The sequence below is a fragment of the Lacerta agilis genome, chromosome 2 (genome assembly GCF_009819535.1).
Source record: "Lacerta agilis isolate rLacAgi1 chromosome 2, rLacAgi1.pri, whole genome shotgun sequence".
NCBI lineage: Eukaryota > Metazoa > Chordata > Lepidosauria > Squamata > Lacertidae > Lacerta > Lacerta agilis.
The window spans coordinates 114,930,117-114,955,370 of NC_046313.1; the positions used below are offsets into that span (position 1 = coordinate 114,930,117).

Consider the following 25,254-nt stretch of genomic DNA (forward strand, 5'->3'; position numbering starts at 1 on the left):
ACGTTATACTCCTGACACTAAATCTTAAGACATCCCCCCCCCCACTCACCTAGCTACCAATGGCGTAGGAAGGGGTGTGTGGTGGGTGCAGAAGTTATATTTCAAAAACACATATTTTTGCCATTTTGTCACCCGCCTCAGTGATGACACCCGGGGCGGGCCGCACCCAATGCACCCCCCCTTCCTTCGCCACTGTCCACAGCAGCGTAATGTGTCAAAACCCAATTGTGCCCAAGAAACCAAAAGTGTTGCCTTTTGTTTTGCAACTCAACAAGATGCATGAATGCTTAGCAGGGATTTCAGCTACATTTGTGTGAATTGCAGGTTGCGAAAAGTCGCCGGGAACGGCTACAGAACCGTCTCCTCTCCGTGGTGGATCGGAAGCAGCCACTTTGCAGCTGGATCCGGTAAAGGACAGATCGCTGGACAGATCGGATCGACTGGCTCCATCCCCTTCCCCTCCCCTGCAGGCTGAAGAGAATCTGCCTCTTTCCCTTTGCTTATATTGTATTTTAAAATTCTGTTGGAAGCCGCCCAGAGTGGCTGGGGAGACCCAGCCAGATGGGCGGGGTATAAATTATTATTATTATTATTATTATTATTATTATTATTATTATTATTATTTCAAAGCTCCATATGGGGGAAATCCTCTGTAGGCCCATCCATGGAGGCGGGATGATAGAGTTGGAAGATACCCCCAAGGGTCATCTAGTCCAACCCCCTGAGGAGGAGCTGTTTTTTTATCGCCTCCTTTCTCCTTTCCCTTCCAGGTTCCGGTGACATTTGAGGAGGTGGCTGTGTATTTCACGGAGGAGGAGTGGGCTCTGCTGGATCCGGGCCAAAGAGCCCTGCAATGGGAAGTCATGGTGGAGAATTATGGGAATCTAGCCTCTCTGGGTGAGGCTCCTTCTTTCCCTTTGGTTGATAAAGTCAATTTCGAAAGCCTAGATAGATAAGATAGCATCCTTGGACTCAAGCCGAGGTCCTTTGCGAACCTGCCAAGAGAAATCCCATCGCTGAGCATTTTTGTGTTCTGGGTGGAACGGATGGAGAATCTGAAGCTCGGGGGCCAAATCTGGTCCTCAAAACCTCTCTATCTGGTCCCCTCTTTCTCTAGGCCACGAGGCCTTCTCATGGCACCCACAAAACACCTGAACCCACCCTCCCCTCGCTTGGTCCTTAGGTGGTAAAAGCAGGTCCCCTTTTCTTCTTTGAAAAGTACATTCAAGTGGAAGAGGAAGTCAGAAGAACGACGCTCTGCTCCACTTCCTTTTGGAGCTCTATTTGCTTTTTGAGGCTCAGGTCAATTTCATTGGATCCGAGTTTTACCACATCCTTTGGGAAGGTGGAGCACGTGCGCCCACACTTTCTTGGTTTCTCCCTCTCCTGGGGGAGGTGGGAGAAAAGTGGCTGGAGGGATTGGAGCCCAGAGCACTCATTCCGAAATCCAAATGGGCCTTAAAAGACCGGCAACCCCTGGTTTAGGTGAGTGATGAGCCACACTGTGTTTCCGTGGATCAGAGCCATTATGACACACTCATTTAATACCGGTTACAGGTAGGTAGCCATGTTGGTCTGCCATAGTGAAAACAAAATAAAATAAAAAATTCCTTCCAGTAGCACCTTAGAGACCAACTAAGTTTGTTCTTGGTATGAGCTTTCGTGTGCATGCACACTTCTTCAGATACACACAAAAGCTCATACCAAGAACAAACTTAGTTGGTCTCTAAGGTGCTACTGGAAGGAATTTTTCATTTAATACTGGTAAGCCAAGGTTATTCAGCACATGGTTGGATCCGCCTTCTGTTTTGTCTTTCATAACAGCAGATAAGTGGGTTTGGCTGCTAGTTTGGTGACCCATTTCTCTATCAGGAGAAATGTACATTTCAGTATGTTTCTGAGCACAATTCAAAGTGTTGGTGCTGACCTTTAAAGCCCTAAATGGCCTCGGCCCAGTATACCTGAAGGAGCGACTCCACCCCCATCGTTCAGCCTGGATAGTGAGGTCCAGTGCAGAGGGCCTTCTGGTGGTTCCCTCCCTGCGAGAAGTGAGGTTACAGGGAACCAGGCAGAGGGCCTTCTCGGTAGTGGCGCCCACCCTGTGGAATGCCCTCCCATCGGATGTCAAGGAAATAAACAATTATCTGACTTTTAGAAGACATCTGAAGGCAGCCCTGTTTAGGGAAGTGTTTAATGTTTGATGTTTCATTGTGTTTTTAATATTCTGTTGGGATCCGCCCAGAGTGGCTGTGTGTAAATAATAAATTATTATTATTATTGTCAGGGAAAGAGGGACTACTCGGGAGGAGCAGGGAGAGAGAGAGGAGCAAGCTAGAGCTGGGAGGGAAGATAGCGATTCCTCCAGGGAAGGGGGGGGGTCACTGGGCTATAGAGAACAGCCACCCATAATCTCCACAGATTCATCTTCCTCCTCCAGCCCCCGTCAGGAAATGTCTCCGGAAGAGAGGGAGATGCCAGGCCTGGGGATGACAGAGCAGAGACCCAGCACCGTCAGTCACAGACAGGAAGATGAGCCGAGGTGGGGGGGGGGTAGGAGGAGACGCAGACGTCATTTTAGGGTGCCGAGCCGTTGGTTGTGTTGGCGGGCGCACGAAAGCCCGCCATTCCGAGAAACTGAAACTGACTGAGCTGTCATGGCTGCAGAGACTCTGTAATTCCTTTATGGACAATAAATAATTTTAGCTTACCTAAAGGCTTGTTGTTACTCATGAGCAACATCCAAGGGAAGGAGTAAATCCCTGATTATTATTATTATTATTATTATTATTATTATTATTATTATAGCAGTTTTCTTCCTCTAATCCAGCAGATGATGCTTGGATGAGCTGGAACAAGGAAGAGCCTCATGGAGCATCTTTTAAAAGAGCCCAATGTACAGAGGGGGAGGTACATAGAAGGACAACGGAGACCAAAGCAAAAGAGATAAAGAGGAACAAATCTGCTTTTGAAGGGACGTTTCCCCCTGAAATAACGATTCAAGGGGAAATGAGCCGCGCGAAAAGGTCATTTCCGGAGGCCGGCTTTGACGAGGCAGAAGCCCAAGAAGAAAGGAGCGAAGGCAAGAGAAAGATTGACTGTGACGTCTGCGGGAAAAGCATTAGTAAATCGCACCTTAATGAACACAAACGAACCCACACAGGGGAGAAACCGTTTCAGTGCTCGGAGTGCGGGAAGAGCTTCAGTCGGCGGGAACACCTTACTTCTCATCAGAGAACCCACACGGAGGAGAAGCCTTACACGTGCTTGCAGTGTGGGAAAAATTTCAAACACCGGAAAAATATGACGTCCCATCAAATTGTACACAGCAGGGGGCTAACTTGCAACTCCTCGGAGTGTGGAAATTGCCTCAGTCCCAGCCTCACCTTGCAGCACCACGCTCTGGAGAAACCATTTAGATGTTCAGAGTGTGGCAAGAGCTTCAGTCGGAGCACAGACCTGAGGTCGCACCAGAGAATCCACACAGGGGAGAAACCATACTCGTGTTCACTGTGTGGAAAGAGCTTCACCCACAGCAGAAGCCTCAGCTCCCATAAAGTCACGCACACAGAGGAAAGGCCGTTTGAGTGCTCTGAGTGTGGCAAGAGCTTCAGTCGGAACACCAGCCTTACTATTCACCAGAGAATCCACACAGGGGAGAAACCGTATACGTGTTCCCTGTGCGGGAAGAGTTTCAGTCACCGAAGGAGCCACGCCATTCACCTAAAAGTACACGCAGGGGAGAAACCTTTTACGTGCTCAGACTGCGGGAAAAGCTTCATAGGGATTTCGTACCTCAAGACACATCAGAGAATCCACACTGGGGAGAAGCCGTATACGTGCCCCGTGTGTGGGAAGAGCTTCCGGTGGAGCACGCACTTCAAAGAGCACAAAAAAATCCATGTTGAGGAGACTCTGGTGAATCCTAGAAATGCCTGGGTTGTGGAGAAAACTCCCAGGATGGTCATGTCAGGGGATTCACTCCCAGGAGAAAGGAGATATACATAGACTAGTGCTTTTCTGCCCAACTAAACTATACTGTCTGACAGAGAATTCACAACAGGAGGAAGGGTGGGGTGGGTGGGTGAGAAAATAAATGCTCAAGCTGTGGCAGAAACACCATCAGTGTGCAAGCTATCGAGAGAACGTGAGCAATAAATGTAAGACACATTGGTACCTCAGTTGTCGAACGCTTCGGAAGTCAAACGTTTTAGTTTTCAAATGCCAAAATCCTGGAAGTGAATGCTTCAGTTTTTTAATGTGCCTCAGAAGTCGAACGGCTTCCGAGGCACATTTCTCCATTTCCTCAATGGAATTTGCCGACCGCCCATTGCGCCTCAGTTGTCAAATGTTTTGGAAGTCAAAGAGTCTTCAGATGATACCTTACAAATAGGGCTGGGCGATAACTGGTTTTCAACATGGCAATAAATCACTGGCTAAACATCGCGATATACTGATATATCACAATGTCTGAAATAAGGGTGGAGCTCGGTAGATGCGGGCTAGACAATGCTACCATTCAGTGGATTTGTAACTGGCTGACTGACCGCAAACGAGATGAATTTTAACAGGGAGAAATGTAAAGTACTACACTTGGGCAAAAAAAATGAAAGGCACAAATACAGGATGGGTGACACCTGGCTTGAGAGCAGTACATGTGAAAAGGATCTAGGAGTCTTGGTAGACCATAAACTTGACATGAGTCAACAGTGTGATGCAGCAGCTAAAAAAGCCAATGCAATTCTGGGCTGCATCAATAGGAGTATAGCATCTAGATCAAGGGAGGTAATAGTACCACTGTATTCCGCTCTGGTCCGACCTCACCTGGAATACTGTGTCCAGTTCTGGGCACCACAGTTCAAGAAGGATACTGACAGTGGAATTTGCTGCCAAGGAGTGTGGTGGAGTCTCCTTCTTTGGAGGTCTTTAAGCGGAGGCTTGACAGCCACCTGTCAGGAATGCTTTGATGCTGTTTCCTGCTTGGCAGAGGGTTGGACTGGATGGCCCTTGTGGTCTCTTCCAACTCTATGATTCTATGATTCATTGGCTGGCTTCGTGGTTTTATCCATGTTGCGATTCTTGTATAGCGTACAAACACACATCATGATTCGCGATATATTGCCAGGTCAGAAATTACGAAACCGATATCACGATATGGGCTTCAAACCAGTTTTGGATGATACATAGATATATTGTCCAGCCCTACTTAGAAGAAAGAAATATCTTTCAAGGGCTGTGTAGTCCTGAGATTAGGACATACAAATGTGACCTTCAGTAAATATTACAGTGCAGAGTCCTGTTTAGGACACTCAATTCCAGTCCAGGTTTTCCACGTTTTTTCTCCACTTGCTGGTCGGTATTCTGTGCCTGCTAGGCACATTCAGTCTTCAGTGAGATGGACAGATTCCTCTCTTTTTCTAAGCTTTTTATACTTCTGAAATTCTTGGGGTTCTTCTGAGACCACAGATACCTCTTTGTGGGTGAGTGGTATGGTTTTTGGTTACTTCTCAAGGTCCCCAGAGGGACTGTGTTCCCCAGTGCCTGCATAAGTCTGTGCTACTGACTTTGATAGTAGCTCATCTGCTTTGTGTGCAGAAGGTCCCAGCTTCTCCATGAAGGGCTGTTGGTGAGATCCTGAAACCCTGGAGAGCTGCTGCCAGGGTTACTGAGCTAGATAGTCAGTATAAGGCAGTCTATTAACTCCTACCGTATTTTTCGGTCCATAAGACACACTTTTTTCCTCCTAAAAAGTAAGGGGAAATATCTGTGCGTCTTATGGAGCGGATGGTGGTCCCTGGAGCTGAATTGCCCAGGGGCCAAAAGAGGATCATGCTTTTTATTTTACAAAGAGAAATGGGGGGTGTTGAAAGGACCCACTCAGCAGCTGATCAGCAAGAGATCTGGAGAGAGATAAGAGTCCCAGCTCCCTTTCAGCCCCGCCCTCCTTTGTTGAATGTGCTGCAAAGGGAGGTTGTTTGTTTCCCCAGTGACATGTGACTGGCTGATTAGATTATCTGTCTGGAAACTGTAGAAAAGGCTCCCTTTCCTTTAGAAGCTGCAGAAATGTGAATTGAACCCCATAAAAATGGGGCTTTTCCTCTTTGCTTTTCCTCCTTTCCAAAAAAAGCTGCAAAACTTTTAGCTGATCCTAAAAAAAACAGGGCTTTTCCCTTTGCAAAAAAGCTGCAAAACTTTTAGCTGATCCTCAAAAAACCCCAGGGCTTTTAGAGGAGGAAAACCAGGAAAATATTTTTTTTTCTTGTTTCCTCCTCTAAAAACGAGGTGCGCCCTATGGTCCAGTGTGCCCTATGGAGCGAAAAATACGATATATCTAGCTTCCGGATTAGAAGAACTCAAGATGCTTGCATGATTTAACCAGCACTGGAGGTAAGGGAGCATATGCTCCAAATTTAATTTCATTAATGGTGCAGTCACTGAATCATAAGAGTTGGAAGGGATCCTGAGGATCATCTATTCCACCCCCCCTGCAATGCAGGAATAAACTGTTCTGTTTTCAGGGGCCACCAACATTTTAGTCCTCTGAGCTGTCATGAGCGCTGTTGGCATCATCTCTGCTCCTCTGCTCCTCCCTTCCCAGGATCAGTTTCCAGCCCCAAAGAAACAGGAAGAGAGCATGTGTGGACACAAACTTTTGCCTGGGATCGGCACCAAAACAAAACAAAGCCGATCCGGTAGAATGAATCTGAGCCTTGAGAATCATAAGAGAGTCTGGACAGACATGTGGGAAAGAGCATCACTCTTCCAACTTCCTCGTTAAAAAAAGATAACCGCCTTCATCACTTTATGACTTAAGGGGGCAGCGAAAGGAAGCTCAGATTTGTGGGTGCCACAAGTGTTATGTTGGCGACCCCTGGCTCAACCCCCCCACACCCCAATTTTAAACTTCGGAGTGCATCAGTTTGCCTCTTTGCCAAGAGTGTTTTTGGAGACTGGTGAAAATGTTAGAATTTGGCTGGGGAGCCACCTGACATGCTCAGAAGTGTAATTATTGCTTAGAGGTTTATTACGATGCCAGTACTTAGTATTCTATTAGCTAATCTTTTGGGGTCCTATCTATACACCCCAAAGGGACAAGCTTTGCTTGTTAACCTGAGAGGGCTCTCTGCAGGGGGACTCTATACCTCCTCTCTGTCACGCTGATCTGTGCTGGGTGTTTATGACGTACTTTCATTCCTTTTTCCTCTTCCCCTTTAGCTTGGCAAACAGATACCATTTTTAAAAAAAGAAATCCTGGGTTGTCTGTCCGCTCCGGTTCTTTTGTGTCCTTCATTTAGGTGGGTAATATTAAGTGTTGTGTTGTGCCTCTATCTCTTTCCTGTTGTTTGCAGTGTTCTGTTATAGTTTTGTTGTTTGTATCAATAAAGCCATTTTAAATAGATTTCATCTCGTCATTGTCATCGCTGGTGACCCAAATGAATGACATTATTCTTATTCTTATATCCTGCTTTTTTCTTAGACTGCAACTCAAAACGGCCCACACACATTAAAACTACACAGATAAAATACAAATGTTTTTTAAAAAAGGAATTAAACTGCAGTAGAATTGAAACAATATAAAAATTCCATGCATGACCATGTGGGAATGCTGGGGCTGGGAAACCAGCCATATATTTGAAGGACTGAGAAGTTTTGTGCTAAAAGCAGAGGAAGGGAGGATCTGGCCCTTATTCATACAACCATAGAATAGTCGTCTTCTTTGGCAAACCCTAGTAGCCGAGTAAGATTGTCTTCCATGGACACGATCTTAACAGTGAGTCCGTAAGTGACTGTGGAGGCCAATTCTGGATCCATACGTCCTTCAGCAGTGGGGACATTGGTTTCCGGGCAGGAGCTGATCACTCTGAGGGTTTGCCAAACGTGCCTTCCTCTTAGTACGTTTCTCCCAGTTTGAGCACCTTCAAAGTCCATGACACCTTTGGTAAAAGCTGTTCTCCAATTGGAGCGCTTGCAGGCAGGTGTTTCCCAGTTGTCAGTGTTTATACTACATTTTTAAAGATTTGCCTTGAGAGAGTCTTTGAACCTCTTTTGTTGACCACCATCATTACACTTTCAATTTTTAAGTTTGGAATAGAGTAGTTGCTTTGGAAGGCGATAATCAGGCATCCGCACAACACGACCAGTCCAACGAAGTTGATGTTGAAGAATAACTGCTTCGACACGGGTGATCTTTGCTCCTTCCAGTACACTGACATTATTTCGTCTGTCTTCCCAAGTGATATGCGAAAAATTTTGGAGACACCGTTGATGAAATCTTTCAAGGAGCTGGAAATTGTAAGTGGTCCTTGTTTCACAAGTGTACAGTAAGGTTGGTAGTACAATAGTAAACAAGCATTTTGGTTTCCCTGCGAATGTCCCGGTCCTCAAAACCTCTGCACTTTAATCGGGAGAAAGCTGCACTTGCAGAGCTAGAGTTGGAAGGGACCCCTGAGGGTCATCCAGTCCAACCCCCTGCAATGCAGCAATCTCAGCAAAAGCATCCCTGACAGATCAAGGGAAAACAAAATAGGAAACAAAATAGGAAATTCTTTCCAGTAGCACCTTAGAGACCAACTGAGTTTGTTCTTGGTATGAGCTTTCGTGTGCATGCACACTTCTTCAGATACCCTTCTTCAGATTCCCTTCAGATCAAGGGAAGTAATAGTACCACTGTATTCTGTTCTGGTCAGACCTCACTTGGAATACTGTGTCCAGTTCTGGGCACCACAATTCAAGAAGGATACTGACAAGCTGGAAGGTGTCCAGATGAGGGCAACCAAAATGGTCAAAGGCCTGGAAACGATGCCTTATGAGGAAAGGTTTAGGGAGCTGGGTATGTTTAGCCTGGAGAAGAGAAGGTTAAGGGGGGATATGATAGCCATGTTCAAATCTATCAAAGGATGTCATATAGAGGAGGGAGAAAGGTTGTTTTCTGCTGCTCCAGAGAAGCGGACACGGGGCAATGGATTCAAACTACAGGAAAGAAGATTCCACCTAAACATTAGGAAGAACTTCCTGACAGTGAGAGCTGTTGGACAGTGGGATTTGCTGCCAAGGAGTGTGGTGGAGTCTCCTTCTTTGGAGGTCTTTAAGCGGAGGCTTGACAGCCATCTGTCAGGAATGCTTTGATGGTGTTTCCTGCTTGGCAGGGGGTTGGACTGGATGGCCCTGGTGGTCTCTTCCAACTCTAGGATTCTATGATTCTAGGTAGCCACATGACCTCTGCTTTAAAACCTCCAAGGGAGGAGAGTCATTCGCTCCTCTTTCAGTGAACCAGAAAGAAAGAAAGGAAAGAGCGCATCTTCATCGCTCTTGCAACCAAAGGGTTAAAGCGAGTGAGTCCCGGTTTTTAGAGGGGCTCCCCGGAAGGGACGCGCCGACGAGGGGAACGTCCACTTCCGGTGCCCCTCCTCTCCCCCTCCCTTGGGAAAGGGGACTTTGATTTTCCCACCCGGAGGCCTCCGGAGGGTCCGGCGGGAGCGCGGAGCGACTTGCGGGCGCGCGGCCGAGCAGGGGCCGCCCTGGGCGGGAGGCGCAAGGAAAGGAAGCGAGGCTGGAGCACCGGCTCGGAGAGAACAAAAGGCAGGGGGAAGCCCCTGAATTTTGGGGTGGGGCTGCTGACTAGCACCCCCAATGCACCTCCTGTTTTGCAGGAATGTTCACATGCTGCGCTCAACGATTTTACAGTTTCGTGCACCCATGTGTGCAAAAGGCTCGTCCGCACGTTACGCTGAACACGGGTCCAGGCTGCCTCGGCGCGCGTCACCGAGCGTTGGTGTGAACGACCGCACCCGTGTCGGATTGGCCCTGATTGCGGTTGCAAGCACGGATGGTGTGCTCGTTGAACGCAATGTGATGTTGCCCCTCCGTAGATGTGCAAACCTCTCGTGGTCCCTCAGCCTCCTGGTAGCAGAAGTGCTGGAGAGCTGCACAAATGGACAAGTAATCCAGGAAAAGGAGGCAGCATATTCCTGGGGATAGAGTTTGGGAGTATTGTTCCATTTGAATGTGGATGCAAAGCTAGAGCCTGGGAGAGTACCTGTAAACCAGTTATTTGTTGTTGTTCAGTCGTTCAGTCGTGTCCGACTCTTCGTGACCCCATGGACCAGAGCACGCCAGGCATGCCTATCCTTCACTATCTCTCGCAGTTTGGCCAAACTCATGTTAGTAGCTTCGAGAACACTGTCCAACCATCTCATCCTCTGTTGTCCCCTTCTCCTTGTGCCCTCCATCTTTCCCAACATCAGGGTCTTTTCCAGGGAGTCTTCTCTTCTCATGAGGTGGCCAAAGTACTGGAGCCTCAACTTCAGGATCTGTCCTTCTAGTGAGCACTCAGGGCTGATTTCTTTAAGAATGGATAGGTTTGATCTTCTTGCAGTCCATGGGACTCTCAAGAGTCTCCTCCAGCACCATAATTCAAAAGCATCAATTCTTCGGCGATCAGCCTTCTTTATGGTCCAGCTCTCACTTCCGTACATTACTACTGGGAAAACCATAGCTTTAACTATATGGACCTTTGTCGGCAAGGTTATGTCTTTGCTTTTTAAGATGCTGTCTAGGTTTGTCATTGCTTTTCTCCCAAGAAGCAGGCGTCTTCTAATTTCGTGACTGCTGTCACCATCTGCAGTGATCATGGAACCCAAGAAAGTGAAATCTCTCACTGCCTCCATTTCTTCCCCTTCTATTTGCCAGGAGGTGATGGGACCAGTGGCCATGATCTTAGTTTTTTTGATGTTGAGCTTCAGACCATATTTTGCGCTCTCTTCTTTCACCCTCATTAAAAGGTTCTTTAATTTAAAAACCAGTTATACTAGATATAATATATAGTATATAATATATAGTTACAGGTGCACCCCATTCCAGGTGAGAATTTACTGCTTGCCATTTTGCTCTAGTTACAGGTAGCCGTGTTGGTCTGCCGTAGTCGAAACAAAATAAAAAATAAAAAAATTCCTTCCGGTAGCACCTTAGAGACCAACTAAGTTTGTTCTTGGTATGAGCTTTCGTGTGCATGCACACTTCTTCAGATAAGGTGCATGCATACTTCAGATAAGTGTGCATGCGCACGAAAGCTCAAACCAAGAACAAACTTAGTTGGTCCCAAGGTGCTACTGGAAGGATTTTTTTATATATTTTGTTTCAACAACAGTGGAACGGTCTCCCTCAGGAGGTTGTGGACTCTCCTTCCTTGGAGGTTTGTAAGCAGAGGTTGGATGGCCATCTGCCATGGGTGCTTTTGTATGATTAGGAAAATCTAGAAGCAGCCAATCCTGATTTAATTAGCAACTATGTTAAAGAAAAACAAAACCGCAAAGAACTATATAAATGGAGTGTCTTAACATGCTCTGTAAAAAGAAAATCAGGAATAGCTGGTGTTAGAGAGGATCATTTGCCTTTTTAATGTGTGAAAGCAGCTGCGTATGGAGAGTGTTGAAAAGTGTAGCTCTGTGGGTGTGAGCCGTTTTTGAATACTGTATATATAGTCAAAAGGTACAGTAAAGATGTTTATTTTTGTATATCTGTTATTTTTTATGGTCAGTAAATTATTTTTTTCTATAAAAAGCCCTGTTAAAATCTGAAAACCGCAATTAAACACACAAATTGTTAGGCATGGGGCACTGCTAGAGTTGTTGTGTTTGACATTGTACATAGCTGAGTTCCCCGCACTGACCCATATATTGTGTCCTTCTGAATTTTGGTGTTTTACCTGTCTGTTTTTGCAGAAGAAGAAACCCGAGTTGCTACCTGCAATTCCATTTTGCTGGAAATACCTTCCCATTGGGTGGACGCCCTCGTTACTCTCAGAAGGACCTTGCTCACCTTCGCTGGACTTCAACCCTACTTTGAAAATTCATACAGAGAGAAAGTGAGAACAGAGCAAAGATCCTTCTGTTTTCGCTGGGTGCCGTGCTGGATCGCGGATGGAGGATGGAAGAACAGGACTTTGCCAGCCCTGATCCGGGATTAATCTGCCCTGCCACCCAGTCTGGGAACATAGGGGAATTCCAGGAAAGGAGCCTGCAGAAGATGCCGGACCAAAAAGCCCCTGGTTTGGATGTACGTTGCTGGAGGTTCAGGCATTTCTGCTACCTAGAAGCTGAGGGACCAAGAAAGGTCTGCAGCCGGCTCCGCCACCTTTGCCATCAGTGGCTGAAGCCGGAGAGGCACAACAAGACCCAGATCTTGGACCTGGTGATCCTGGAGCAGTTCCTGGCTGTCCTTCCCCTGGAGATGGAGAACTGGGTCAGAGATTGTGGGCCGGAGACCAGTGCTGAGGCAGTGGCCCTGGCGGAAGGTTTTCTCCAGGGCCAGGCAGAGGACAGCAGGCAGGAAGAGGAAGAGGTAAGAGCATGGGTAGGCAAACTAAGGCCCAGGGGGCCGGATCCGGCCTAATTGCCTTCTAATTCCGGCCCGCAGATGGTCCGGGAATCAGCGTGTTTTTACATGAGTAGAATGTGTGCTTTTATTTAAAATGCATCTCTGGGTTATTTGTGGGGCATAGGAATTCATTCATTTTCCCCCCTTCAAAATATACCGGTAGTCCAGCCCCCCACAAGCTCTGAGGGACAGTGGACAGGCCCCCTGCTGAAAATGTTTGCTGATCCCTGGGTAAGAGGGTTTCATCCTGGAGGTTCCTAAGGGTTAAGTCATTCCTAAAGCAAGTGGTGGGAACTTACCTAGGACCAATAGGTTTCCCCATTTAGCCTGCTGCGGCCTCGGCCCAGTATACCTGAAGAAGTGTCTCCACACCCACCGTTCAGCCCGGACACTGAGGTCCAGCTCCGAGGGCCTTCTGGCAGTTCCCTCACTGTGAGAAGTGAGGTTACAGGGAACCAGGCAGAGGGCCTTCTCGGTGGTGGCGCCTGCCCTGTGGAACGCCCTCCCGTCAGATGTCAAGGAAATAAACAACTATGTGGTTTTTAGAAGACATCTGAAGGCAGCCCCGTTTAGGGAAGTTTTTAATGTTTGATGTTCTGTTGTGCTTTTAATTCTGTTGGGAGCCGCCCAGGGTGGCTGGAGAAACCGAGCCAGATGGGCGAGGTATAAATAATAAATTGTTGCTCTTGTTGTTATTTTGGCCAAACGGCACCCCACCTGCTCAACACATGTAGGCAAGGAGGCAGGTGGACCAAAGGGACCAGCACACACCCTCACAATCAGCTGGTGGATGGCACAGACAGAGATGGGTTATGTGACATCAGGTGATTGACAAGTGGGTGGCTCCTCCCATCTGTCAAACGCAGTGTTGGATCCGGACCCCCACTCCCGTCCTCTTGCTCCATCGCTTCCAGATTCAAATCCACCCTAAGCCGCCGCCCAGGCTCTCTTGGCGGAGCACAAGTCGGGGCAGGGAGAGGGACGGGTCAGTGAGGAGAGGTGTCACCCCTCCTCGCTGGCCTGCCCCCTCCATGCCGCGGCTCCGCAAGCCAGCCAGAAGCGGAGCTCGGCATAGAGGCAAGGGGCAGGCCAGTGAGGAGGGGGTGGCACGCCTCCTCACTGGCCCGCCCCTTGCCTCCATGCCACAGCAAAAAAAGCTGCTGGAAGGGGGGAACTATTTTCGGCGCTGCTGAGGTGGAGCCGCAGGGGTGGCCAGCGAGGGGGGGTGACACCCCTCCTGGCTGGCCGCCCCTGTGGCTCCACATTGGCAGTGCCAAAAATAGCCTTTTTTTAAAAAAAAGCCCAGGGGGCAGGGCCACCGCCCGAAGTGTCACCCCCCCCCCCAGCAGGGCGCTGCCTGGCGCCCCCCGCCCCCCTTGCTACGCCCCTGGAACCACTAATGGAAAATGAATGTCAAATATTAGGGGTGACCACTGCCATCTTATGGTGAAAGATGTTTCTTCCCCTTGGAAAAAATATATATATACCCATCACTTTCCCAAGATACTCTCTCAGTATCCTTAAATGCTTCTGGGAATAAAAACTGGAGAGACGGTTGTGCTCGGATCTTGCTTGTGGAATTATCAGGGGTATTGGGTTGGCCACTGTGAGAGGCTGGGTTAGATAGGTCTTGGGCCTGATCCAGCAGTCAGGCTTTTCTTACATTCTTGCCTGCTGGCATCTCAGGTGTCGGGGCGGCTCCTGGAGGCGGCAGTGACTTTCCCCAGGAAAGGGCAACCTTCATTCCGGAATTCCCAGCGGCAGCTCGATGGGGAGTTTTATCCAGAGAAGAAAGAGGAAACCAGTGTGATAGGTAAGGTTTTTCCTTGAACTCTTTGGGTTTGTATTATTTTGCTGAGCTTTTATCTTTTATCATCAACTGGTTGCTACACATAGGAAGCTGCCTTATATCTTTTGCATGCAAAGCAGACTCTCTACCCCTGAGCTTCCTTTAAAGGTTCTAGTCCTCATTGTTCTATGTGACAAAATGCTCAAATAAGAGCTACCAAGTGGTCCATTTTTTCTCAGTACTGAGAAAAGTGGCAGTATCTCTCCCAAGGTTTCAGGCATGGATCTGCCCCAAGTCTACCTAGAGATTATTTTCAAGGTGAATTATAAGATCTAACTACAGTGGTACCTCGTGTTAAGAACTTAATTCGTTCTGGAGGTCTGTTCTTAACCAGAAACTCTTCTTAACCTGAAGCACCACTTTAGCTAATGGGGCCTCCCACTGCCGCTGCGCCGCCAGAGCACGATTTCTGTTCTCATCCTGAAGCAAAGTTCTTAACCTGAAGCGTTATTTCTGGGTTAGCAGAGTCTGTAACCTGAAGCGTCTGTAACCTGAGGTACCACTGTAGTCTGCAAGAGATCCCCTTCTGCACAGCATCCGCCAGTGATAGACCACAAACTTGGCATGAGTCAACAGTGTGATGCAGCAGCAATGTGATGCAGCAATGCAATTCTGGGCTGCATCAATAGGAGTATAGCATCTAGATCAAGGGAAGTAATAGTACCACTGTATTCCACTCTGGTCAGACCTCACCTGGAATACTGTGTCCAGTTCTGGGCACCACAGTTCAAGAAGGATACTGACAAGCTGGAAGGTGTCCAGAGGAGGGCAACCAAAATGGTCAAAGGCCTGGAAACGATGCCTTATGAGGAACGGCTTAGGGAGCTGGGTATGTTTAGCCTGGAGAAGAGAAGGTTAAGGGGTGATATGATAGCCATGTTCAAATATATAAAAGGATGTCATATAGAGGAGGGAGAAAGGTTGTTTTCTGCTGCTCCAGAGAATCGGACACGGCAATGGATTCAAACTACAAGAAAGAAGATTCCACCTAAACATTAGGAAGAACTTCCTGACAGTAAGAGCTGTTTGTCAGTGGAATTTGCTGCCAAGGAGTGTGGTGGAATCTCCTTCTTTGGAGGTCTTTAAGCGGAGGCTTGACAGCCATCTGTCAGGAATGCTTTGATGGTGTTTCCTGCTTGGCAGGGGGTTGGACTGGATGGCCCTTGTGGTCTCTTCCAACTCTATGATTCTATGATTTTTTTTTCAATTCATTGTGGATTATTTCCCAATACTCCTTTATCTTTTACAAGTCCACCACATATAAAAGAACATTCCTACAACCTTTTTGCATCTCCAGCACTTATCTGATTCAGTCTTATACATCTTAGCAAGCCTACTTGGAGTTAAATACCACCGGTAAATCATTTTCAAGTAGTTCTCCTTCAAAGAATAACATGCTGTAATTTTATTATTATATGCCGCCCATCTCACTGGGTTCCCCAGACTGGTTGGCTTCCAGCAAAATATAAAAACACAGAAATTCTCAAAACAAAATAAAAAATAAAAAATTCCTTCCAGTAGCACCTTAGAGACCAACTAAATTTGTTCTTGGTATGAGCTTTTGTGTGCATGCACACTTCTTCAGATACTCTGAAACAGAAGTCACCAGACCCCTTGCCTTTTCCTGTAAGACCAATTGCTGTCGTTAACAGTCGTCAACAGGTTTTCCCACACCTATCAGCCAATCACCCGTTCCCACCACCCTTCTGAGTAATACCCCTCCCCACCCTCTCACTGTATATAAGGGTCTGGTGACTTCTGTTTCAGTGTATCTGAAGAAGTGTGCATGCACACGAAAGCTCATACCAAGAACAAACTCAGTTGGTCTCTAAGGTGCTACTGGAAAGAATTTTCTATTTTGTCTCGACTATGGCAGACCAACACGGCTACCTACCTGTAACAGAAATTCTCAACCTTTAAAAACTTCCCTGTACAGGGCAGCCTTCTGATGTCTTCTAAAAGTCAAATAGTTGTTTGACACCTGATAGGAGGGTGCTACACAGGGAGAATGCCGTCCAGTCAGATATCAAGGAAATAAACAACTATCTGAAAGCAGCCTTGTATAAGGAAGTTTTTAATCTTTGGTTTGAGAAATTATAAAATCTGCTGGGGTTTTATATTTTCATGGAAGCTGCTCAGAGTGGCTGGGGAAATCCAGTCAGATGGGCAGCATAGAAATAATTGTTTACCACCATTGCTAGTATTATTATTACTGTGAAGTCTCTCTGCCTGGTTCCCTGTAGCTTCCCTTCTTGCAATGAGGGAATCGCCAGAAGACCCTCGGAGCTGGACCTCAGTGTCCATGTTGAATGACAGGGATGGAGATGCTCCTTCAGGTGTACATTTAAAGGTCAGCACCAGGTATACTGGGCCGAGACCATTTAAAGGTCAGTGGAATTTGCTGCCAAGGAGTGTGGTGGAGTCTCCTTCTTTGGAGGTCTTTAAGCGGAGGCTTGACAGCCATCTGTCAGGAATGCTTTGATGGTGTTTCCTGCTTGGACTGGGTGGCCCTTGTGGTCGCTTCCAACTCTATGATTCTATGACCAACACTTTGAATTATGATCAGAAACATACTGGGAGCCAATGTTAATCACCTTGAGAACAGGATGCTGGACTAGATGGGCCTTTGGCCTGATCCCAGACTATTCTTATGTCCTCCTGGTTGAAGGAAAGAGCCATTAGTTAGATTAGATCAGAACCGATTTTCAGACATTCTCTGTAGCTGTGCATTTTTGTTCCATGACCTGGAGATTCCATCACTCGCTTAAATTCACTTTTCCTTCCCTTATTTATCACAGGTGACGGTAGGCAGGAGAGTGAGGATGAAGTTCAAGCTCGGGAAGTATCAGCAAAAAGAGACGAGCGTCTGGAGATGCCGGAGAAAGCTGGAGCTCAAAATTGCGCGGAGACGGAGGAGGGAAACCCAGCGGAGAATTGGTGGGATGATCATGATGGGGATTCCTCTATGATCCCAGTTCAAAATGAGAAAAACAGTGGGGGGAAAGAGTATAAGTGCCCTGTATTTGAGAGCACCTTCAGTAGTGAATTAAACCTGGAGGGACACCGGCGAACTCATACCGGGGAGAAGCCGTATACGTGTCTGGAGTGCGGAAAGAGCTTCAACTGGAGCACGAATCTGATTAGACATCAGATAATACACAGAGGGGAGAAACCTTACAAATGCACAGAGTGTCGGAAGAGCTTCAACTGGAGCACACACCTTATAAGACACCAGAGAATCCACACCGGGGAGAAGCCGTACATCTGCCTGGAGTGCGGGAAGAGCTTCAGTTCGAGCACGAGCCTCGCGTACCACCAGAAAACCCACACGGGGGAGAAGCCGTACAAATGCTCGGACTGCAGCATGAGCTTCTGCGTCAAATCCAGCCTTATGAGACATCAGAGAATCCACACGGGGGAGAGGCCGTACGGTTGCTCCGAGTGCGGGATGAACTTCACGGCCAAGTCGGACCTCACTTTGCACCAGAGGGTCCACACGGGGGAGAAGCCGTACAAGTGCCCCGAGTGCGGGAAGACGTTTGGCCGGAGGATAAACCTCACTTCCCATCAGAGAACTCACACGGGGGAGAGGCCGTACAAATGCTCGGATTGCGGGAAAAGCTTCCGTAACACGTCGCACCTCCTTCGGCACAGGCGGATCCACACGGGAGAGAAGCCTTATAAATGCCTGGCGTGCGGGACGCAGTTTGGTCGGTGCGAGCAGCTCGCTTCCCATCAAAGAGTTCACACTGGGGAGAATCCCTAAAAGTGCATGGAAAGTGTTTCAGTTCAAATGCTGCCCTCACTTTACACCAGAGATGTTCGCGCCCATAAAACAGTATAAATGGACTCCAGGAGGAGGAGCTTTGTGGGGCTTGCTTCTTTGAGTATTATTATTATTATTTAATTGAATTTATATACAGTGGAACCTTGAATTACGAAAGTAATCCGTTCCGAAGGCACGGTCGTAAGTCGAAGGTGCCATCTCGGAACGGGGAAAAAAATCGTATGTCGAAAAAAACGCATTCTAAACTTCGTAAGTCGAGGTATCGTGCCGCCGCTTTCCCTTCGTAAGTCGAAAATTTCGGAAGCGGCCGCCATTTTTTCGCTTCCAGAGTTCATTCGGAAGTCGAAAAATACGGAAGTCGAGTCGCTCGTAAGTTGAGGTACCACTGTACCTCCCTATACTCAGAGTTCTTAGGATGGTTCACATAAAAGATTATAATATATAAAATCAAAGTGAAGCCAGTAACCCAATAACACTCCCCCCCCCCACACAAAAAAGACCTGCATTTTAAAAAGGTACAGGATGTTGATCATGTCAGCCAAAGGCCTGGTTAAAAAGGAATGTTTTTGCCTGGTGCCTAAAGGTGTATAATGAAGGCGCCAGGCGAACGTCCCTGGGGAGAGCATTCCACAGACAGGGAGCCACTGCAGCGAAGGCCCTGTTCTCGTGTTGCCACCCTCCGAACCTCTCGAGGAGGAGGCACACGAAGGAGAGCCTCAGAAGATGATCTCAGTGTCTGGGTAGGTTCATAGGGAAAGAGGCAGTCCTTGGGGTATTGCGGTCCTGAGTCGTTTAAGGCTTAATAGGTCAAAACCAGCACTTTGAATTAGGCCCGGAAACTTAATTGGTAGCCAGTGCAGTCGGACCAGGATCGATGTAATATGCTCAAAGTGAGCAACCTGGCCACTGAATTCTGCACTAGCAGACGTTTCCAAACAGACAGCCCTACGTATAATGCATTGCAGTAATCTAATCCTGAGGTTACCAGAGCATAGACAACGGTAGTTAGGCTATCCCTGTCCAGATAGGGGTGTAGCTGAGCCACCAGCCAAAGCTGATGGAAGGCAGTCCAGGCCATCTGAGCCTCCAGCAACAGCAAAGGATCCAGGATTACTCCCAAGCTACAAACTGCTCCTTCAGAGGAAGTGTAACCCCATCAAGAGCAGGCGACATTGCAACCATGTGCTCTAGGGAACCACCCACTAACTGAGCCTCACTCTTATCTGGATTGAATAGGTGTGGTTGGGATTGTGAGGCAACCTGCTGGGCTGTCAAGAGTCCTAGCAAAATGGACCAGATGTCCCTTGATGGCGCCAGCCTTTGGAATGTGATTCCCTTTGCAATTATTTTTGGAGGAAGGACAAGACACGAGGTGGGCGTTTTTGCAATATCACCAGGGCCTGAATGCACTTAGCTGGAGTTGGTCAAAACAGCGTAGGATTTGGGGGTTGTAATATCCTCTCCTCGGGAATCTGACGCAGCATGTGTGGCTCTGCTCCCTGCTTTCAGAAGCTGCCTTGTTTCTAGTATGGTCTCCTTGTATTTCTGTAAATAAACAATGTCTAGAGTGACACATCTGCGTTTCTCTTGCTGAAAAGGTAAAGGTGCCCCTGGCCATTAGGTCCAGTCGCGGACGACCCTGGGGTTGTGGTGCTCATCTTGCTCTATAGGCCGAGGAAGCCAGCGTTTGTCCGCAGACAGTTTTTCCAGGTTCCGGGGTAGGGGGTGACACTCCCGGCCCCTCTCCTGCCACCCAGCACCCCGTCCGTTGCTCCCGCGGGGAGCCAGCGAGCGAGTGGCAGGTTGTGGGGCTGCCCAACCCGCCACTCACTTGCTGGCTGGCTCGGATGCAGTACGCATGCCCAGAATTCCGGGCATGCGCAGTACATCCGATGCGTCGTGGCGTCACGACGTCACGACGCAGGCGCCGTGGTGCCTCCATCACTGCGTTTAGGGCTTGAAAGGTCAGCACCAACACTTTGAATTGTGCTCGGAAACGTACTGGGAGTCAATATAGGTCCTTCAGGACCGGTGTTATATGGCCTCGCTGCAGGGTATTTAGGAGGATAAAATTGGGGGTGGAGGAGGTGGGGCGCAGACTGTGTATGCCACTCTAGCTCCTTGCAGGAAAGGCAGGAGATAAATGGAATAATAATATATTTTTTTAAAAAAACAAAACATCTCTCTCTGAAACACTGGGACTCCAGTTCCCAAGAATTTAGCCTTGTCAATTAGTGAACCAAGAACAGTGGTACAGTGGGAGCTCGACCTACGAGCGAGTTTTTTTCGACTTCCGAATGAGTTCCGGAAGCAAAAAAAATGGCCGCCGCTTCCGAATTTTTCGACTTGCGAAAGGAAAGCGGCGGCACGATACCTCAACTTATGAAGTTTTGAATGCGGTTTCTTCGACATACAATTTTTTTTGCTGTTTGGAGATGGCGCCTTCGACTTACGAAGACTTACGAGGGCGCCTTCGGTACCCATTAACTTCGTAAGTCGAGGTACCACTGTACAGTGCAACTTCCTTCCTGCAATTCAACACACATTCTCCCTCCCCAACCTGTAGAATTGGGTTTCCAAAATTGGTCTGCAAGCCTCATCCAGGTTTATCATGTCATGCCTGGGGTTTTTGTTTTTTTTTTGGTTTTTTTTAATAAACGCAATTTAAACTTCACAGTGCATTGCAATTGCTACAGCCTACAACAGAGTAATTATTATTATTATTATTATTATTATTATTATTATTATTATTTGGTCCCCTACGACCCTCAGCCATTTTCAAGTGGATCATACAGGAATTTCAAATAAAGCATCCATGATCAGTGAGAGGTGAGGTTACAGGGAACCAGACAGTGGGCCTTTTCGGTGGTGACGCCCGCCCTGTGGAACACGCTTCCATCAGATGTCAAAGAAATAAGCAGCTATCCTATTTTTAAGTGACATCTGAAGACAGCCCTGTTTAGGGACGTTTTTAATATCTAACGCTGTATTGTTTTAACATTCGTTTGGGAGCCGCCCAGAGTGGCTGGGGAAGCCCAGCCAGATGGGCAGGGTACAAATAATAAATATTATTATTATTATTATTATTATTATTATTATTATTATATCAATTGTTTTCATTAGCTACTGGAGTTTAATATATGAGATATACTCATGACATGCAAAGCGAGATACGTCAATCCTTTGCTTGTTATAATTGTTATGATTATGGCGTGCACCTGATGAAAACCCCAAAGTTGAAATTGTTAATTTGGGGTTCTCATCAGCTGTACACCATAATCATCACAATTATAACAAATAAAGGCTTGACATATCTCGCTTTGCATGTCATGAGTCTATCTCTTATATTAGTTTCACCTTTTAAGTTGAATTACTGAAAGAAATGAACCTTTCCACGATATTCTAATTTTTCGAGTTTCACCTGTATATGAAAAAAAGACAGATGGCCATCTAAGCTCAGTTTAAAAACCTCCAAGGAAGGAGAATCCGCCACCTCCTGAGGGAAACGGTTCCACTTGATTGTAAAGCATAGCTGTCAACTTTCCCCCCTTTTTAAGGGAAATTCCCTTATTTCGAATAGGATTCCTCGCAAGAAAAGGGAAACGTTGACAGCTATGTTGTAAAGACAAGCCGACAAGCAAACCTCATAGCAGTTTGCAAAAAGGATTAAAGAAATAAATCATCGGGGGGGAAGACTGTTGAAAACAAGCATATAAAACCTTCAAAAGTAATGAAAACCAACAATGCGATAATAATGAAAAACTCATGATAATAATGGAATAATAAAAGGAGATTTTATTAACACCAGAACTTAAAAAAAAACATATTTTTTTTTTTAAAATCATACTTCCCACACAAAGTAAGACTTGAATTGAAAGGACACGGAATTTATTTCTTGGGTCGCAGGTTTCTCAAAACTCATCGATTCCCAACAATGTGTCGGATAAACAGCTGTCAATAAAGAGTGAGGAGAGAAGCAGCCTGGAAGCGGTTTCTCCGGGCAAGAGATGTACCTCTCTAGTTTTTTAAAGTCTATGAGTCAGTTATGAAAGAACCATTTCTGGGAAATCAGCTGAGTATAAAGAAAGGAGAGTTTCTGCTTCGGGGTTTGGGCGCTAGAGGGCGCTGCGAGACAAAAAAAAAAACAACCGTAAAAAAATATCTGCGTGAACAAAATAGTTCAGATTTAGTAGAGTAGGAGGAGAAGCAACTCGAGAGAGGCGAATAAACTTGTATATAAATATAGAGGAAATATATATGGAGAAGTTTCTCTCTCTCTCCCCCTTTGCTCGTATTATTGGGAGGTTTTTTTTAATGCTTGATGTTTCAATTATGTATTTACATATCTTGTAAGCTGCCCAGAGTGGCTGGGGAAAACCCAGCTAGAGGGATGGGATTAATAATAATAATAATAATAATAATAATAATAATAATAATAATAATAATAAATAATTCCCAGCGAGGAGCTTCAATCACTTTCTGTTTCCCTGTCCGTCCTTAGCTCTCAAACTTGCGCCTCGAGTTCTGCCCGGCAACCGCTGCCGCCATCTGCGCACAGATTTCCGATTGGCGGAATTTTATCCCCTCGCCCAATCCCGGCTCTCGCTGCTGATGGTTCCGCAGGCGGGGCAGAGAGCGGGACTCGGAGCGACGGACTTAGCGGAGGGAGAAGGACATCGCTGGAGGGTGGGGGGAGGGAAAGGGGGCGCCGTTTGGGGGGAGATGGGGGTCCTCCTCCGCTGGGCCCCCCTGATTCTGTGGGCGGCTGCCCACCTGCTGCTGCTCCTGGACTGCGCAGGTAAGGACTGTGCTCTGGGGCGGGGGGAGGAAATCATTTGCACTAAGTCCCCTTTTTTTTGGGGGGGGGGACTCAAGACTCTTTGTGAATTGCATTTCGTGGGCACTGAAAGGGGCGGTCGGGGAGTTTCTTGTCCGAAGCGGAGCCGGATCCCTTTCCAAACATCTGTTTCAATTCCTAGGACTTATTGCTTGTTTTGTATGCCGTCCGGGGCAGGGTCCGTTTCACTCCTTGGCTCGTAGCTCAAGCGAAAAACGAAACAAAGCTTGAAGGTGTTGGCAGGATTAATGGTGGGGAAAGTGACTCCGATGTCCCTTCCCCCTGCAGCTTCGTGTTGACTCTGGTTTGAGTGTTTTTGTGTTTGTGTGTTTTTGTGTATGTGTGTGTGAGAGAGAGAGACTTCTCTTTTTTACCTTCCCTCTTCTAATTTAAACCTCAACCGCTCTGAAAACTCAGCTAAAAACTCAGGAGACCAGCCTGGGGGTGGGAGCTGGACGCGTGTAGAGCTGACTTCATTGCGGGGGGAAACGTCTGAATTCGGGGTCCCCACCCGCAATTCCTAATCTTGTTTTGTTCTGGAATTCCCTTTCTCCGGCAAATTACTCATCAGGTTCTCCTGCTTTACAGTTGTACCTCCCCCGCTCCCCCCCCCAAAAAAACCCTTTCCTGTTGCCTGTCAGAAATGTAGATTTTGTAAATTATGTAGGGGGCTTCTCCGTGCCGTTTCTGTACAGCCCCTTTCACTACGTTTCGTACACGCCAAGTAGTTTAAGATGAAGTGAGAAACAAGTGGGGGGCCCCCACCCTGCAGCCCGCTTCCCCTTGAATACCCCCTCCTTTTATATTCTCCCCCCCCCAAAAAAAAATGATTCAAAAAAGTTGGAGTCTCTGCCTGACTTCTGGGGCTCCTAGACATGAATTGCCCTGGCTCAGAATATTCCTGCTCCACCAGTCGACTGGCTCTGCATACTATTCAAGTGTTTAACACTATTAAATTCTTCATTCCACATTCCCTTGGTGTTTTTCTCCTTTTGGGATTGCCACTCATGTTTTGTTTAACTAAAAATATGTATATCCTGCTGGATTGTGGTAAAAACTCTTATTAATTTACAGGAAACAGTAAAATAATAAAAACAGTTGAAAGCATTACAAAATAATTAAAATTAGCAATGTGTGGCCAAAACATGTCAATATTTACATATCTGTATAGGTTTGCCCAAAGAAAGGTGTCACCTTATTCTTCATGGGGAGGGAGAAAGATCTGGAGATACCAGCAGGGCATTTTGGGGGGTGGGAAGGGGGAATATGATGTTGAGATTGTGTGGGAATTCTTCTTGACCTCTGCTGTTTATGAGATGAGCGAGATAATATTTATTTTGTTCTCTGATCCTCTTTATTGAAGAATATGATTATCTAGTTTGGGTTGGTTGGTTATTTTCTTATGTTCATGCCCCCTTCCCCCCAAATTGTTTGCTTTTATTGTAAATAGTTTTTGGGGTTCTCTAATGGAATATAGTGTGAATATAATACTATCATTAGTTTAATACCGCTAGTTGCTTGTTGCATAAAAATTCTCAAAGTAACTTAAAACTTTAAGAACTAAAGAGTGACCTGTTATTTCTCTCTTAAACCCTCTCCATATGGGGGGCTGCCCCCTCACTGTTTGCTACAGGGCTGGGCAGGGGGGCTTTGGGAGGGCGAAGGGTGGTGGAGACACCTGGTTCCTTCAAGTTCCTCCTCACTTTGGGGTCTCACGTGTGACTCATTTTGTGGCTCTTTGTCTCCCAACCACTGAGAAGAACGGCCTGTGTTGTTTATCCAGATGCCACAACCAGAGGCAGCCTTCCTCTTTGAGGGTGAAGTTGTCCATATGCATTCAATGAATCGTCCTGAGACCTCTGGTTATAGGGTGGTATATCAATTCAATTAATAATAATAATAATATGTCCCATTTTGCAACCTGAGTCAAAACAGGAATTGCCTCCTCTTCCCCCCTTAGCACCTTCTGCCAGAGAAATGCCCCATCTCTTACTGAACTCGACTTGGCTTCTCTGTCCAGGGGTGTAAAAGATGAACACCAGGTGCCAGAATACCTCCCTCTTGCCAGTCAGGGAGGGGGTTCTGGTGGGGCAGAAGTGGTGGGGTGGCCTCCTGGGTGGGCCAGCTCTGGGTATGATGCTGAAAGCCTAAGCTCAGCTCCCTCCCCTCCCGTCTCTTCCCCAAATCTTTGTAGGCCCCTTACTGTGGAGACTCATTAGGCCACCTGGTGGCCAGAGCTGGTACAGCCTGTGGGAAAGTGAGCCATTTGGGGAGAGGTTCTTCCTTTGCCACGCTCTGTCCCCCTTCTTGTGTTCGATCTCCTGAAGGGGCAAGTGTGGGGAAAAGGATGTGGGGCCACATGGTGAGACCTGACCTCAAAGTTGCATTTGTCCTCCTGCCCCGCTCTGT

The 25,254-nt window shown here is 47.1% G+C and overlaps 3 protein-coding genes across 3 annotated transcripts in view; all 3 read left to right on the plus strand.

Annotated features, from left to right (window-relative positions):
- LOC117042533 overlaps window positions 1–18,023 on the plus strand; it is a 33,552-nt gene extending 15,529 nt beyond the window's left edge. The window contains exons 6-12 of the mRNA XM_033142075.1: window positions 325–407; window positions 771–897; window positions 2,831–3,980; window positions 9,867–9,936; window positions 11,854–12,336; window positions 14,059–14,185; window positions 17,020–18,023. Of these exons, the coding sequence (XP_032997966.1) occupies window positions 325–407; window positions 771–897; window positions 2,831–3,980; window positions 9,867–9,936; window positions 11,854–12,336; window positions 14,059–14,185; window positions 17,020–17,987 (3,008 nt within the window). The 3' untranslated portion in view covers window positions 17,988–18,023. The remainder of the gene's footprint in view (window positions 1–324; window positions 408–770; window positions 898–2,830; window positions 3,981–9,866; window positions 9,937–11,853; window positions 12,337–14,058; window positions 14,186–17,019) is intronic.
- Window positions 11,232–14,320, plus strand: LOC117042814 (zinc finger and SCAN domain-containing protein 31-like). The gene is made up of 2 exons (XM_033142468.1): window positions 11,232–12,336; window positions 14,059–14,320. The coding sequence occupies exons 1-2, from the start codon at window positions 11,923–11,925 to the stop codon at window positions 14,200–14,202; spliced, it is 558 nt and encodes a 185-aa protein (XP_032998359.1). The 5' UTR covers window positions 11,232–11,922; the 3' UTR covers window positions 14,203–14,320.
- A 4,683-nt stretch (window positions 18,024–22,706) lies between the features above and the next one.
- LOC117042534 overlaps window positions 22,707–25,254 on the plus strand; it is a 36,992-nt gene continuing 34,444 nt past the window's right edge. The window contains exon 1 of the mRNA XM_033142076.1: window positions 22,707–22,806. Coding sequence (XP_032997967.1) covers window positions 22,731–22,806 — 76 coding nt within the window. The 5' untranslated portion in view covers window positions 22,707–22,730. The remainder of the gene's footprint in view (window positions 22,807–25,254) is intronic.